At 38.6% G+C, this 16740-nt stretch overlaps 1 protein-coding gene across 1 annotated transcript in view; it reads right to left on the bottom strand.

The window, feature by feature from the left end:
* CFTR (CF transmembrane conductance regulator) overlaps positions 1-13491 on the bottom strand; it is a 160889-nt gene extending 147398 nt beyond the window's left edge. The window contains exons 1-2 of the mRNA XM_043589556.1: positions 13343-13491; positions 8587-8695 (exon numbers count right to left, since the gene is read on the bottom strand). Coding sequence (XP_043445491.1) covers positions 8587-8695; positions 13343-13491 — 258 coding nt within the window. The remainder of the gene's footprint in view (positions 1-8586; positions 8696-13342) is intronic.
* Between the last annotated feature and the right edge of the window lie 3249 nt (positions 13492-16740).

Here is a 16740-nt window from a genome sequence, read left to right as displayed (position 1 = left end):
CTTAATGACCGCATGGTTATCTAAATTCTTTAAGAGTTACAGTGTTCAACATTTTCACTACTTAAAACTTCACAACCTCAGCGAGGTCTTTTCTCTGTGACAAGGGTGAGAAACCTCCAGTCTCACCACATCTGTACCATTGCCAATGTAAATTTTCCTCTCCATGCCTTCCCACCGCACATGTTTTCCTTGCTTTTCCCATCGGTTCTTTTCCTCACCAATATTCTGTTGGTTATCAGTAGCAGGTGAACTGGGGGAAGTAAACTTTGCCCTTTGAACGTGCTGATGGTTCCAGACCTGCAGTCTAGGGCTCATGTTTACTGGAGAGCACCTCATCCCTCACTCCCACTCAAGAGTAGTTAATACACCATGAAAGCCTTTAAGATTCCTTTTGCTAGGATATGTTTAAGTTTGAGAAGTTTAAGAATAAGTCCTTATCTACACCCATGCCATTCTTCTACCCCTTAATTTTGTTTTTAAGTTTGACCTTGGCAATACTGGCCCTTGGGTGGATTTGACACAGTTCCCTCTGGAGTATAAGTAAAGGAGAAGATTCTAGTTGGTTCCCCTACTGCAAACTTTCTTCAGATTTGCCCCTGAGGTGACCCTGGAAGAACCCTCAGCCTTTAAGCTTCTGTCAACCTGTGTCTCCTAGGAAGATGCAAAAAACTCAGCAGACCTGAGGCTGGTTACTAGAGACACCATTCTGTTGAGGACCTAAAGACAATCATTACACATATAATTATATAACAATTATAATCGGATATTGTGGAAGGGTCACGGTCTTTGGGGCTAGAGACCTATCACTCAAATTTACCATATGTGTACTCTGGAAAGTTTCATAATTTCCTTCTCTGTATATTAGAAGTAATAACATCTGCTCCATGGAGTTACCAGAAGAATTCAATAAGACAATCTGCATAAAGGACTTAATGCTGAACCTAGAATAGATTAGGTACAATAAATACTAAATTCAATAAACATTAAATTATATCAAGCCATTTTTTTGGTTTTGTACACATGACCAAAAAAACCATTCGATAAATATGTTCATGTATCACCTAAACTATCACATTTAAATGAGTGCTTTTGTTCTCATGAAACTTCGATGCTGCTGGATAAATTATTTCACAAGGCAGGCAGAGCATAAAAGGAGCTCGATCGTTAGGATGTTAGGTTAATCAGTATTAATCAATGGTAGCAGTGTGTGATGGAGACAATGACTGAAGAGAATTTTCAGCTTCACCACAATCTCCATCATGACATAACAATTGTTTGAAGTGTCATTCACTTCAATCAACTATAACTTATTGAGAATGTTACATTCTTATACATGTTCAGAGGGAATTGTACTTCTATACACTGACTCAAAAATATACACTATTGTCATTAAAACAACCAACAAAAGATTTTTTAATAAGTCAAATAGAGCCAGATGCTGTGGATAAAACTGTTTCCCAAGTTCTGAGTACACTTTCTGAGAAAAATCACCTCAATGACATCTTAAAAGATAATTAATTCTTGACTTGCCTTACTTATATTTATGAACAAAATATTTCCCTCCCTAAAACTGTTGTTGGTTTCTGTAGGAATGGACAGACAGACAGACAGATTGACAGACAGATAGATACAGATGGGTGGATAGATGGATGGCAGATCAACTCAAAAGCCAGAAGAATTTTTCCAGGTGATTGTCAAGAGAATTACAAAACATTTCGTACTGAAATGTGACCATCTTTGTCATGATAAATTTTTAAATGTATTTTTAGTGGTATGTACAAACTACAAATTCTTAAAAACATGCAACTTGACACTACGGCACTGCTAACTCTCCAATACATGGAGATCAATATGAATACAATACCTGTGAATAAAGATAGTACTTATCCCAAAGCAAATACTGTGCACAGCCTTTACTTAAAGGCTAAATAAGTTTTCAACTTGTCATGCCTTTTACAGGTTACAACTAAGGATTTGAAATGATGCTCTGGTGGTGTAAAAACTAACATATCTGAGTCATATTTAATAGCACTGGGAAGCATCCCAGACTACATTTAAACACCAGAAAGCCAGGGGCTTTAAGGTACAGAGCTCTCTTCCCACTGATGAAGACAGAGGTGACTGAGAAAATATACTACGAGAGTACCTCACTGGCAAGCTTTAAATTTTTTCTATTTTTCCTTGAAATTCAGCATGCAGGTATGATTGCAAGATATTACATTTATTCATATGGATAATTGGCTAAATTTGACCTGACATTGTGTCTTGATATCCTACAGTCAAACACAAAAAAATAAAAACATCAGCAATCTCATGTACTAGTAACATAATGTGATTTGGGATAATAATAGAATATAGTATTTTCAAAGAAATTTACTAAACCTATTTATTTATTCATTTATTTATTTGTTTGTTTACTTATTTATTGCTGAACCCATTTTATTTTTTTATTTTTATTATTTTTTTAATACGAAATTTCTTGTCAAATTGGTTTCCATACAACACCCAGTGCTCATCTCAACAGGTGCCCTCCTCAATACCCATCATCCACCCTCCACTCCCTCCCACCCCCCAACAACCCTCAGTTTATTCTCAATTTCAAGAGTCTCTTATACTTTGGCTTCCTCCCTTTCTAATTGTTTTTTCCTTTCCCTCCCCCATGGTCTTCTGTTAAGTTTCTCAGGATCCACATAAGAGTGAAAACATATGGTGTCTGTCTTTCTCTGTATGGCTTATTTCACTTAGCATAACACTCTCCAGTTCCCACGTTGGTACAAAAGACCATATTTCATTCTTCCTCATTGCCATGTAGTATTCCATTGTGTATATAAACCACAATTTTTTTATCCATTCATCAGCTGATGGACATTTAGGCTCTTTCCATAATTTGGCTATTGTTGAAAGTGCTGCTATAAACATTGGGGTACAAGTGCCCCTATGCATCAGCACTCCTGTATCCTTTGGGAAAATTCCTAGCAGTGCTATTGCTAAGTCCTAGGGTAGATCTATTTATAATTTTTTGAGGAACCTCCACACTGTTTTCCAGAGTGGCTGCACCAGTTTGCATTCCCACCAACAATGCAAGAGGGTTCCCATTTCTCCTCATCCTCGCCAGCATCTATAGTCTCCTGATTTGTTCATTTTAGCCACTCTGACTGGTCGTGAGGTGGTATCTGAGTGTGGTTTTGATTTGTATTTTCCTGATGAGAAGTGACATTGAGCATCTTTTCATGTGCCTTTTGGCCATCTGGATGTCTTCTTTAGAGAAGTGTCTATTCATGTCTTCTGCCCATTTCTTCACTGTATTATTTGTTTTTCGGGTGTGGAGTTTGGTGAGCTCTTTCTATTTTGGATGCTAGCCCTTTGTCTGATATGTCATTTGCAAATATCTTTTCCCATTCTGTTGGTTGCCTTTTAGTTCTGTTGATTGTTTCCTTTGCAGTACAGAAGGTTTTTATCTGCATGAGGTCCCAATAGTTCATTTTTGCTTTTAATTCCCTTGCCTTTGGGGATGTGTCAAGTAAGAACTTGCTGCGGCTGAGGTCAGAGAGGTGTTTTCCTGCTTTCTCCTCTAGAGTTTTGATGGTTTCATGTCTCACATTCAGGTCCTTTATCCATTTTGAGTTTATTTTTGTGAATGGTGTAAGAAACTGGTCTAGTTTCATCCTTCCGCATGTTGCTGTCCAGTTCTCCCAGCACCATTTGTTAAAGAGACTGTCTTTTCTCCATTGGATATTGTTTCCTGCTTTGTCAAAGATTAGTTGGCCATACTTTTGTGGGTCCAATTCTGGAGTTTCTGTTTTCTTCTACTGGTCTATGTGTTTGTTTTTGTGCCAATACCATGCTGTCTTGATGATGACAGCTTTGTAGTAGAGGCTAAAGTCTGGGATTGTGATGCCTCCCGCTTTGGTCTTCTTCTTCAAAATTACTTTGGCTATTCGGGGTCTTTTGTGGTTCCATACAAATTTTAGGATTGCTTGCTCTAGCTTCAAGAAGACTGCTGGTGCAATATTGATTGGGACTGCATTGAATGTGTAGATAGCTTTGGGTAGTTTTGACATTTTAACAATATTTATTCTTCCAATCCATAAATAAGCATGGAATGTTTTTCCATTTCTTTATATCTTCTTCAAATTCCTTCATCAGCTTTCTATAGTTTTCAGCATACAGATCTTGTACATCTTTGGTTAGGTTTATTCCTGGTATTTTATGCTTCTTGGTGCAAAGGTGAATGGGATCAGATTCTTTATTTGTCTATCTGTTGCTTCATTGTTAGTGTATAAGAATGTAATTTGTATCCTGCGACTTTGCTGAATTCATGTATCAGTTCTAGCAGACTTTTGGTGGAGTCTATCGGGTTTTCCATGGATAATACCATGTCATCTGCAAAAAGTGAAAGCTTAACTTCATCTTTGCCAATTTTGATGCCTTTGATTTCCTTTTGTCGTCTGATTGCTGACGCTAGAACTTCCAACATTAATAAAAGAAAAGGATCTTTTCTTTTATTAATGTATGTATCACAATGATTGATTTGCAAATGTTGAACCAGCTCTATAGCGCAGGAATGAATCCCACTTGATCATGGTGAATAATTCTTTTTATATGCTGTTGAATTCGATTTGCTAGTATCTTATTGAAAATTTTTGTATCAGGGATATTGGCCTGTAGTTCTCTTTTTTTACTGGGTCTCTGTCTGGTTTAGGAATCAAAGTAATACTGGCTTCATAGAATGAGTCTGGAAGTTTTCCTTCCCTTTCTCTTTTTTGGAATAGCTTGAAAAGGATAGGTATTATCTCTGCTTTAAACGTCTGGTAGAACTCTCCTGGGAAGCCATCTGGTCCTGGACTCTTATTTGTTGGGAGATTTTTGATAACTGATTTAATTTCTTCACTGGTTATGGGTCTGTTCAAGCTTTCTATTTCCTCCTGATTGAGTTCTGGAAGTGTGTGGGTGCTTAGGAATTTGTCCATTTCTTCCAGGTTGTCCAGTTTGTTGGCATATAATTTTTCATAGTATTCCCTGATAATTGCTTGTATCTCTGAGGGATTGGTTGTAATCATTCCATTTTCATTCATGATTTTATCTATTTGGGTCATCTCCCTTTTCTTTCTGAGAAGCCTGGCTAGAGGTTTATCAGTTTTGTTTATTTTTTCAAAAAACCAACTCTTGGTTTCATTGATCTGCTCTACAGTTTTTTTTTGGTTCTATATCATTTATTTCTGCTCTGATCTTTATTATTTCTCTTCTTCTGCTGGATTTAGGCTGCCTTTGCTGCTCTGCTTCTATTTCCTTTAGGTGTGCTGTTAGATTTTGTATTTGGGATTTTTCTTGTTTCTTGAGATAGGCCTGGACTGCAATGTATTTTCCTCTCAGAACTGCCTTTGCTGCAGCCCAAAGCATTTGGATTGTTGTATTTTCATTTTCGTTTGTTTCCATAGATTTTTTAATTTCTTCTCTAATTGCCTGGTTGACCCATTCATTCTTTAGTAGGGTGTTCTTTAACCTCCATGCTTTTGGAGGTTTTCCAGACTTTTTCCTGTGGTTGATTTCAAGCTTCATAGCATTGTGGTCTGAATGTATGCATGGTATGATCTCAATTCTTTTATACTTATGAAGGGCTGTTTTGTGACCCAGTATGTATCTGTCTTGGAGAATGTTCCACGTGCATTCAAGAAGAAAGTATATTCTGTGCTTTGGGATGAAGAGTTCTAAATATATCTGTCAAGTCCATCTGATCCAATGTCTCATTCAGGGCCCTTGTTTCTTTATTGATCCTGTGTCTAGATGATCTATCCATTGTTGTAAGTGGAGTGTTAAAGTCCTCTGCAATTACCACATTCTTATCAATAAGGTTGCTTATGTTTGTGATTAACAGTTTTATGTATTTGGGGGCTCCTGTATTCAGCGCATAGACATTTATAATTGTTAGTTCTTCCTGATGGATAGACCCTGTAATTATTATATAATGCCTTCTTCATCTCTTGTGACAGCCTTTAATTTAAAGTCTAGTTTGTCTGATATGACTACTCCAGCTTTCTTTTGACTTCCAGTAGCATGATAGATATTTCTCCATCCCCTCACTTTCAATCTGAAGGTGTCCTCAAGCCTAAAATGAGTCTCTTGTAGTCAACAAATAGATGGGTCTTGTTTTTTTTAATCCATTCTGATACCCTATGTCTTTTGGTTGGAGCATTTAGTCCATTTACATTCAGTGTTATTATTGAAAGATATGGGTTTAGAGTCACTGTGATGTCTGTAGGTTTCATGCCTGTAGTGATGTCTCTGGTACTTTGTGGTCTTTGCAACATTTCACTCACAGAATCCCCCTTAGGATCTCTTGTAGGACTGGTTTAGTGGTGATAAATTCCTTCAGTTTTTGTTTGTTTGGGAAGACCTTTATCTCTCCTTCTATTCTGAATGACATACTTGCTGGATAAAGGAATGTTGGCTGCATATTTTTTCTGTTCATCACATTGAAAATTTCCTGCCATTCCTTTCTGGCCTGCCAAGTTTCAGTAGATAAGTCTGCCACTACTCTTACTGGTCTCCCTTTGTAAGTTAGAACATGTTTACCCCTAGATGCTTTAAGAATTTTCTCTTTTTCCTTGTATTTTGTCAGTTTCACTATGATATGTTGTGCAGAAGATCCATTCAAGTTACATATGAAGGGAGTCTCTGTGCCTCTTGGATTTCAATGCTTTTTCCTTCCCCAGATCAGGGAAGTTCTCAAGTATGATTTGTTCAAATACACCTTTAGCCCCTTTCTCTCTGTCTTCCTCTTCTGGAATTCCTGATATTGTTCCATTTGATTGCATCGCTCAGTTCTCTAATTCTTCCCTCATACTCCTGAAGTTTTTTTTATCTTTTTCTCAGCTTCCTCTTTTTCCATCATTTTATCTTCTAATTCACCTATACTCTCCTCTGCCTCTTCAATCCGAGCTGTAGTCGCCTCCATTTTATTTTGCACCTCATTTATACCACTTTTTAGCTCCTCATGACTATTTCTTAGTCCCTTGATCTCTGTAGCAATAGATTCTCTGCTGTCCACCATATTTTTTTCAAGCCCAGTGATTAAGTTTATGACTATTATTCTAAATTCTTGTTTTGTTATATTGCTTAAGTCGTTTTTTATTTAAGTAGCTATCGCTACTTACTGGAGTTTCTTTTGAAGAGAATTCTTCCGTTTCATCATTTTGGGTAGCCCCTGTGGTGGCTCCAAACTACAGGGCACATCCTCTGTGCTTTCCAGAGTAACTTGTGTTGGTGGGCAGGGCTGAAGTCAGACCTGATGTCTGCCCCCAGCCCACCGCTGGGGCCATAGACTGGTGTGTAACTTATCTTCCCCTCTCCCAGCGGCAGGACTCACTGTGGAGTGGTGTGGCCCCTGTCTAGGCTACTTGCACACTGCCTGGCTTGTGATGCTGCTTGGATGGGATCTGGTGTATTAGCCAGGGTGGATCCGCAAGGTGCACAGGAGTGGGAGGGGCAGGCTTAGCTCCCTTTGCTGTTGGTGGTCCCCTGCAGGAGGGGCCCTGCAGCACCCGGAGCGATGGATCCACAGAAGGGTTAGGTGTTTGTGCAGTGCAAGCAAGTTCAGTGATAGGGAACTGGTTCCCTTTGGGATTTCAGCTGGGGGATGGGAGAGGGATATGGTGCTTGCCAGCACCTTTGTTCCCCACCAAGTTGAGCTCTGTCTTCTGGGGCTCAGCAACTCTCCCTCCCGGTGTCCTCTCACCCTCCCCACTCTCCAAGAGCAGAGCTCTTGACTTTTAACATCCCAGATGTTAAGTCCCACTGGCTGTCAGAACTCATGGAGTCCAGTCCCTCCGCTTTTGCAAGCCAGACTTGGGGGCTCTGTCTTGCCAGGCAGGCTGCCCCTCTACCGCCCCAGCTCCCTCCTGCCAGTCTATGTAGCACACACTGCCTCTCCGCCCTTCCTACCCTCTTTAGTGGGCCTCTTGTCTATGCTTGGCTCCAGAGAGTCCATTCTGCTAGTCTTCTGGTGGTTTTCTGGATTATTTAGGCAGATGTGGGTGGAATCTAAGCCATGAGCAGGACGAGGTGGGCCCAGCGTCCTCCTACGCCGCCATCTTCAATCCCCAGTTTTTTATTTTTTTATTTTTTCAATGTTTATTCATTTTTGAGAAAGAGAGAGAGTGGGAGAGGGGCAGAAAAAGAGGGAGACACAGAATCCAAAGCAGGCTCCAGGCTCTGAGCTGTCAGCACAGAGCCCGATGCGGGGCTCAAACTCACAAACAGCAAGATCATGATTTCAGACATCGTCAGACACTTAACTGACTGAGCCACCCAGGCGCCCCCCCCACCTTTTTTTTTTTAATTTTTTTAATGCTGAACCTACCTATTTTAAATTATAGGTTGCCACCTGTGTTTCAGGACATCTTAATGCATTTTTACTTGTCTCTACTAGAGTTTTAGTGGTTTCTTTGTATTTAGAGTTGAATTAGTCCTCTTATCTGAACACCAGATTACCCTAGTCATAAAATGAATATAATTACTTTAGATTAATAAAATTATAAAAATGAATATACTTATTATCTATAATGAATTTACAAATGAGATCCTTACCCCTAAATATAATAAGAGTCCATAGAACATAAATCTCCAGAAAAAGCATCGCCGAAGGGCATTAATGAGTTTGGGGTTTTTCTTTGATGCCAGTTCTCTGTCCCATTCTCTGCAAAAGAATAAAAAGTGGGACCAATAAGTTGCATGTACAAATATTTGAGTTGTTTTATTTCCCTTAACATAGTTTTATTCTCACAAAGACATCCAAGGAGATTAACACAAGTGACTAAAGAGACAAAAAAAAAAACCAAAAAAAAACAAAACAACAACCTTGTGGAGACCTTCCAACACCAACACTCATCAGATGTTTGGCAGAATTTGATGCTTCACTATGTATCAATTTTCAAAGAGTTGACTTCATGACAAGCCAGATGTGATGGACAAGAGGCAAGCCCAGAAAGTTCTGGGCTTCTTAAAGCAGTGCCAAGAAATGGATTAGTAAAGTATGACTCTTAGGAATATACATTACTATGCTTGGGACAGAGTGAAAAATAAACAAAAATGTAACTTTGTTTCCTCTTTGCCTTTTGATCTTTACTTGTTTAGGAACTGCAGTAGATTTTACAAAATTTAACTGTCAAAAAAACAACAATATAAAAAGGTGAATTTTTCTGTTATTTAACATTAGAAAATCCTGTCTGAATGACTCTGTTTTTAAATATAGGGATATGAAACAAATCTTGTCAAACATCGTATTCAACTACTAAAGTCATTTATTAGAGTAAAAGTCTTTAGAAAATTAGAACAGAATCAAATTCTATATTTTCTGGTAGGAATAGAAACCACATAGTCTGAAAGAAGGTGGTATCAAAGAAATGTTTTCTTTTAAAAACTGTAAGTTCATCTGTGGATTATATTTACATTATTGCCACTTCTGTTAATGAAGGCCCTCTTTCTCTTCCTAAGTTGTTAAAATATTCCTCTGAATGTTACCCTGATATTCATTATTAAACTGTACAGAGATGAAAAGTTTCACAGGCAAGAACCAGACAAAGGGTTTGCATTTCATTAAGAGCTCTTTCCATTACTATTCTTCTACCATTACCAGAGCTGGTTTTAAGTTACTCCAAAGGAAGACCACACAACTGAAATTTGAGGGCAAACCTGGCAGTCTGTGCATGGGCCCTGGCTCCCCCAAGAAGGTTACTACCAACAAGGCCTAATCGCCCTATCCCATCTATCTACTCTTTCACTTACATGCAGGGCCTGCCTCTTGTCCATATCATTCAGTGACTCACAACAGGGTAAGAAGCTAAATTTTTAAATTTTATTTTGTATTTTTAATTTTTATTTATTTTTGAGAGAGAGACAGACAGAACAAAAGTGGTGGGGGTGGGGGGGAGGGTAGTGAGGGAGACACAGAATCCAAAGCAGGCTCCAGGCTCCAAGTGTCACCACAGAGCCTGACATGGGGCTGGAACTCACGAATCGTGAGATCATGGCCTGAGTCAAAGTTGGATGCTTAACCAATTCACCCAGGTGCCCCCAGCCTCTCTTCCAAAGGAAGAATGGGTCAGATGAGAAAGTCAGGAAAGAAAGGTGGTACACAGATCAGAGAAATGGTTTCAAGGTGGGAAGAAGAGGTCAGCATGAAGTCATGTCGGAAGATGCCATTTTATTTGACATTAAGAGACCTCTGGCGACCCTGATTGATGTCATTTTGGCACCATGGTAGATGTGGAAACCATATTTCAGAAAGATGAGATGAAAAGGAAAGGTGAACAAGTGGAGAGACCAGGAGAGCAGAGAAATGTTAGCTGTGGAAAAAGAAGAAGGAGGAGGAGGAGGAGGAGGAGGAGGAGGAGGAGGAGGAAGAGAAGGAAAAAAGAATGGAGTAGCAACCTGAAGGAAAGGAAAGGTGGGATAATTTATTTTAATGGCTGGGATTTGAACATTTTATAGCTCGAGACGAGTTAGCAGGGAGAGGAGGTAGTGTGGTTTCAGTAGCACCACAACAGACCCAGTAAGAATTTCAAACACTGAGAGTTAAATCATGAAGGAAGAAGCTCTGTGCTTATCAAGTTTGTAGCTTCTCATGGAATGGGTGTGCAGTTTGCACATAGGAGTGATATAGAGGGTTCAATGCCACAGCCACAAACTGAGTCAGATGGGCCAGTGTGCCTCAACTATGTGGTAACCACCTAAGGACCTTTGTCACAAGGAAGTTATGAAATGTGAGTCCAGGTCACTTTCCAAGGGTGCAGAGGTACAAAGTACTATATATAAATGATATATCACTCTTCCAAAATGTTTCAATAAATTCTAAATAACAATTTTATTTTTCAAAAAAAGAAATAAATATGGTGAAAAGAGATACAAAATAAAGATAAAAGAAAGAATTTATGGACTTATGCTGGCACAGAGTTATTGAATTGAAAAAAATAGTTATATTTTTAATTGAATTGATGTGGGGGATACAATAAAAACAGGAAGAACAATCTTAGGTCAGATAATCCTACAAATTCAGGTGTCCTCTATTTGGCCATAAATGAAAATAGAACTGGAGTACACAGATTTTTGTTAACCTAGCCCTTCCTTGATTCATCTTTCCCTTAGCATCTATTCAGAACTAAGATATTCAATATCTACTGTTTTATTGTGAACTTGCTGGTACACCTACACTGTATTATGTTTACACATTTTATCTCTGCAACAGTGTTACAGGTTTTCATATAATGTTGGTCATTGCACATTCAATTCCCATTCATTCAGCAATTGTTTATTGAGCATGTGCTATATGCCAAGCCCTAGTCTAGGCACTTGGGGATACATCATAAATAAACCAGACCAACCAGCCAACAAAAATATCCTTGCTTTCATGGCACTTATACACACTAAGTGCTCAATAACAGGAATTGGTCGTTCATCGTGGAAATATGAATCTATTATTCTCACTAACCTAATTCTTTGAATACAATCAAGAAAAAATAAGGCTGAATATCTTACTTTGCTTTGAAAATATTTTTTTTTAATTTTTTTTTCAACGTTTTTTATTTATTTTTGGGACAGAGAGAAACAGAGCATGAACGGGGGAGGGGCAGAGATAGAGGGAGACACAGAATCGGAAACAGGCTCCAGGCTCTGAGCCATCAGCCCAGAGCCCCACGCGGGGCTCGAACTCACGGACCGCGAGATCGTGACCTGGCTGAAGTCGGACGCTTAACCGACTGCGCCACCCAGGCGCCCCTGAAAATATTTTTTATAGGGAAATGAGTTTAGTGAAAGTAAGGTAAACAAATTATGAGTCTCAACTTTTTTGAGGCAATAATTTACTAGCTACTTTTTCTTTTTTCTTTTCTTTCTTTTTTTCCTTTGGTCTAAGGTCTAGGGTCTCTAGGATTTTTCACATTTGGCCAAGGAGAAAGGACTCTTTTCTCCGTGATTTGTAAAGACATGAGCAAAGAGTTCTAAGGACCCACTGCATGGAGGAATCTGGTCTGAGAGAATAAAACCAGCACAAGTAAATGCCACCAAGTGGCCCTTGAGTCTCTGGTTCCACTGAGTCTCTAATGCCAGTTCTCTACCTAGGTCCCTTCACACAGGTAGGATACACAAGCCAACAATTTCTCTATATTTACTTAAGTTAGTTAATTGGGTTCCTGTTGCTGGTAATCGAAAGGATTCTAATACTCTTAGAACAGGGAACTCTGAGAACTTTTCTATGGGAAGCACTGATCCTGGGGAGGCTATAAGTACAGACCTGCATTAGAATCTTGGCTTTGTGGGGCGCCTGGGTGGCGCAGTTGGTTAAGCGTCCGACTTCAGCCAGGTCACGATCTCGCGGTCCGTGAGTTCGAGCCCCGCGTCGGGCTCTGGGCTGATGGCTCAGAGCCTGGAGCCTGTTTCCGATTCTGTGTCTCCCTCTCTCTCTGCCCCTCCCCCGTTCATGCTCTGTCTCTCTCTGTCCCAAAAATAAATAAACGTTGAAAAAAAAAATTAAAAAAAAAAAAAAAAAAAAAGAATCTTGGCTTTGTCAACTCATTAGCTGGAAAATTCCAGCATCTCTCTGAGCCTCAATTTGCTCCCTGCAAGATAGAGATAATGAGGTTTTCCTCCAAGAGCTGAGAGGAGATACTATACCTAGCATTCAATATGTACTCAAAACTATGAAATTTGGGGGGCTCCTGGGTGGCTCAGCCAGTTAAGCGTCTGACGTTGGCTCAGGTCATGATATCACAGCTCATGAGTTCGAGCCCCACATTGGGCTCTATGCTGCCAGCTTAGAGCCTGGAACCTGCTTCAGATTCTGTGTCTCCCTCTCTCTCTGCCCCTAACCCACTCATATTCTATCTCTGTCTCTCTCAAAAATAAATAAACACTAAAAAATTTTTAATATGAAATTTTTACATTTCTTTGATATCCAATAGCCATAACCTTAAGATTTCCAAGTATGTACACTTTTATTCACATATTAATATTTGGGAGGCAAATAGACACAATTTGCTTCATAGATATTACTTCAGTCTTCACAAAATCTACTTAATCTTCTTTAAAGACAGATAATGTCAGAATTATTTCTCAGAAAAAGTCATTTATCAGGAATATGGTTAGTTTTTAAACCCTTCATTGTTTAATTTTTGATTGGTGAAGACTTCAGCAAGAAAATAAGATGCTCCTATTGTAAATATGCCATTTTGAGAATTAAGACATCTAAAAGATTGGTTCTTTATTCTCTAGAGTATTAATATTAATAATTAATAATAATTAACAGTATTAATTTCTCTTTCCAACTAGTGGTCAATGTGTATGAACATACCTTTCCAATTTTTCAGATAGATTGTCAGCAGAATCAGCCGAAGGGATCTGATATATGTCTGACAATTCCAGGCGCTGTCTGTACCCTTTCTTCAAAATTGGTCTGGTCCAACTAAAACAAAGAGAAAAGGGACAAATGTAAATATCCATGTGATCTGGCCTCCAATATAGACTTGGAATCTGATATTGTTTTAGTTTTTTTTCAACGTTTATTTATTTTTGAGAGACAGAGAGAGACAGAGCATGAGTGGGAGAGAGGCAGAGAGAGGGAGACACAGAATCCAAAGCAAGCTCCAGGCTCTGAGGTGACAGCACAGAGCCCAGTGCGAGACTCAAACCCACAAACCATGAGATCATGACTTGAGCGGAAGTCAAACACTTAACCGACTGAGCCACCCAGACACCCCAACTTTTGAGTTTTTATTCCCTTTGTTTTATTGTAATTTAATTATAAGTTTATACCATTTATTTTTAATACTAGTTGTACTTAACAACCTGCTCAAAACTTTCCAAAAAAGTTAACAACCCATACAGCTAGGCAGGGCCAGTGGCAGAAGATCACTGCCAGATGGTGGAAAGACTTGGGACAAGGGAAATGGCATTGAGGACAGAAAGGAAGGGGCCTACAGAAAGTTTAGTAAAAAGGAAAATATACTCCATCTATCAATAAAAATTACATGTTCAATATGTTTGAAATTATTAAAGTATGACACTAAATTTACAAATAAACAGAATTTTACTATCTGTAAATTCCAAATGTTATAAGGAATTTGTAGGAAATTTAAAAAATAAACCTTTTCATCTCTCTTTAAAAAAACTTAAAACATACATCTTTTGGTCCATATCAAAGACCTGATGACTATTTTAATAAATGAGTTTCCTTCTTACTTTAAAGTAACCTTTTGTGGGGTGCCTGGGTGGCTCAGTCAGTTGAGCGTCCAACTTCAGCTCAGGTCATGATCTAACAGCTCATGAGTCCAAGCCCTGCATCGGCTTCTGTGCTGACAGCTCGGAGCCTGGAGCCTGCTTCAGATTCTGTGTCTCCCTCTCTCTCTGCCCCTAACCCACTCGCATTCTATCTCTGTCTCTCTCAAAAACAAATAAACATTAAAAAAATTTTTATTCAGTAACCTTTTGTGAGCTGCCTCTATATCAAAGACCTGATGACTATTTTAATAAATGAGTTTCCAGCTTACTTTAAAGTAACCTTTTGTGGGCTGCCTCTATAAAAAGCTTCCTTATAATTGCACCAAAAGGCATAAAATACCTAGGAATAAATCTCACCCAATAAATTTCACCAAAGAGATGAAAAATCTACACACTGAAAACTAAATAAAGCTTATGAAAGAAACTGAAGAAGACACAAAAAAATAGAAAAAGATTCCTTGCTCCTGGATAGGAAGAACAAATATTGTTGAAACATCGATACTACCCAAACCAATCTACATATTCACTGCAATCCCTATCAAAATAACACCAGCATTCTTCACAGAGCTACAACAAATAATGCTACAATTTGCATGGAACCAGAAAAGACCCTGAATAGCCAAAGCAATCTTGAAAAAGAAAACCAAAGCAGGAGGCATCACAATCCCAGACTTCAAGCTATACTACAAAGCTGTAATCATCAAAACAGTATGGTACTGGCACAAGAACAGACACTCAGATCAATGAAACAGAATAGAGAACCCAGAAATGGACCCACAAACGTATGGCCAACTAATGTTTGACAAAGCAGGAAATAATGTCCAATGGAATAAAGACAGTCTCTTCAGCAAGTGGTGCTGGGAAAACTGGACAGTGACATGCAGAAGAATGAACCTGGACCACTTTCTTACACCATACACAAAAATAAACTAAAAATGGATGAAAGACGTAAATGTAAGACAGGAAGCCATCAAAATCCTCAAGGAGAAAGCAGGCAAAGACCTCTTTGATCTTGGCCATGGCACCTTCTTACTCAACATGTCTCTGGAGACAAGGAAAGCAAAAGCAAAAACGAACTACTGGGACCTCATCAAAATAAAAAGCTTCTGCACAGTGAAGGAAACAATCAGCAAAACTAAAAGGCAACCACTGGAATGGGAGAAGATATTTGCAAACGATGTATCAGATAAAGGGTTAGTATCCAAAATCTATAAAGAACTTATCAGACTCAACATCCAAAAAGCCAATAATCCAGTGAAGAAATGGGCAAAAGACATGAATAGACACTTCTCCAAAGAAGACATCCAGATGGCCAACTGACACATGAAAAAATGCTCAACATCACTCATCAGGGAAATACAAATCAAAACCACAATGAGATATCTTACACCTGTCAGAGTGGCTAAAATTAACAATTCAGGCAACAACAGATGTTGGCGAGGATGCGGAGAAAGAGGATCTCTATTGCATTGTTGGTGGGAATGCAAGCTGGTGTAGCCATTCTGGAAAACAGTATGGAGGTTCCTCAAAAAATTAAAAATAGAACTACCCTACGACCCAGCAATTGCACTACTAGGTATTTATCCAAGGGATACAGGTGTGCTATTTCAAAGGAACATATGCACCCCAATTGTTATTGCAGCACTATCAACTATAGCCAAAGTATGGAAAGAGCCCAAATGTCTAACAATGGATGAATGGATAAAGAAGAAGTGGTATGTGTGTGTATGTATATATATATACATACATACACAATGGAGTATTACTCAGCAATCAAAAAGAATGAAATCTTGCCATTTGCAACTATGTGAATGGAATTGGAGGGTATTATGCTAAGCGAAATTAGTCAGAGAAAGACAAATATCATATAACTTCATTCATATGAGGACTTTAAGACACAGAACAGATGAACATAAGGTAAGGGAAACAAAAATTATATAAAAACAAGGAGGGGGACAAAACATAAGAGACTCTTAAATATGGAGAACAAACAGAGGGTTACCGGAGGGGTTGTGGGGGGCGGAATGTGCTACATGGGTAAGGGGCATTAAGGAATATACTCCTGAAATCATTGTTGAACTATATGCTAATTTGGATGTAAATTAAAAAATATAAAATTAATAAAAAAAAAGAAAAGAAAAAAAGCTTCCTGTGTAGTCTGTCCCCATTTTAATATGATATTACACCTTGATATCTAGGTTTGATTATCTAGGGTTCCATAGCCCAGCATCATCAAACCACATATATTCAGTAGTATTTAAACTCAAGTTAGCCATTCATAATTATTAATAAAATTTAGTGTTTCCTGATAAACTTACTACAGTAAACCCATATTTGTATCCTGAAATAGAAACTTGGCTTAAAGTGAAGTATAAGAACTAAACTCAATGACCTTAGGCTACCTAGCAATCACGAGAGTTACTCTAGAGAAAAAATTTATTCTGTGAGTTTAAACCTATAACATTGAAAGAA

Source organism: Prionailurus bengalensis, chromosome A2 (genome assembly GCF_016509475.1).
Source record: "Prionailurus bengalensis isolate Pbe53 chromosome A2, Fcat_Pben_1.1_paternal_pri, whole genome shotgun sequence".
Classification (NCBI taxonomy): domain Eukaryota; kingdom Metazoa; phylum Chordata; class Mammalia; order Carnivora; family Felidae; genus Prionailurus; species Prionailurus bengalensis.
This window is presented reverse-complemented; position numbering and strand designations above follow the sequence as displayed.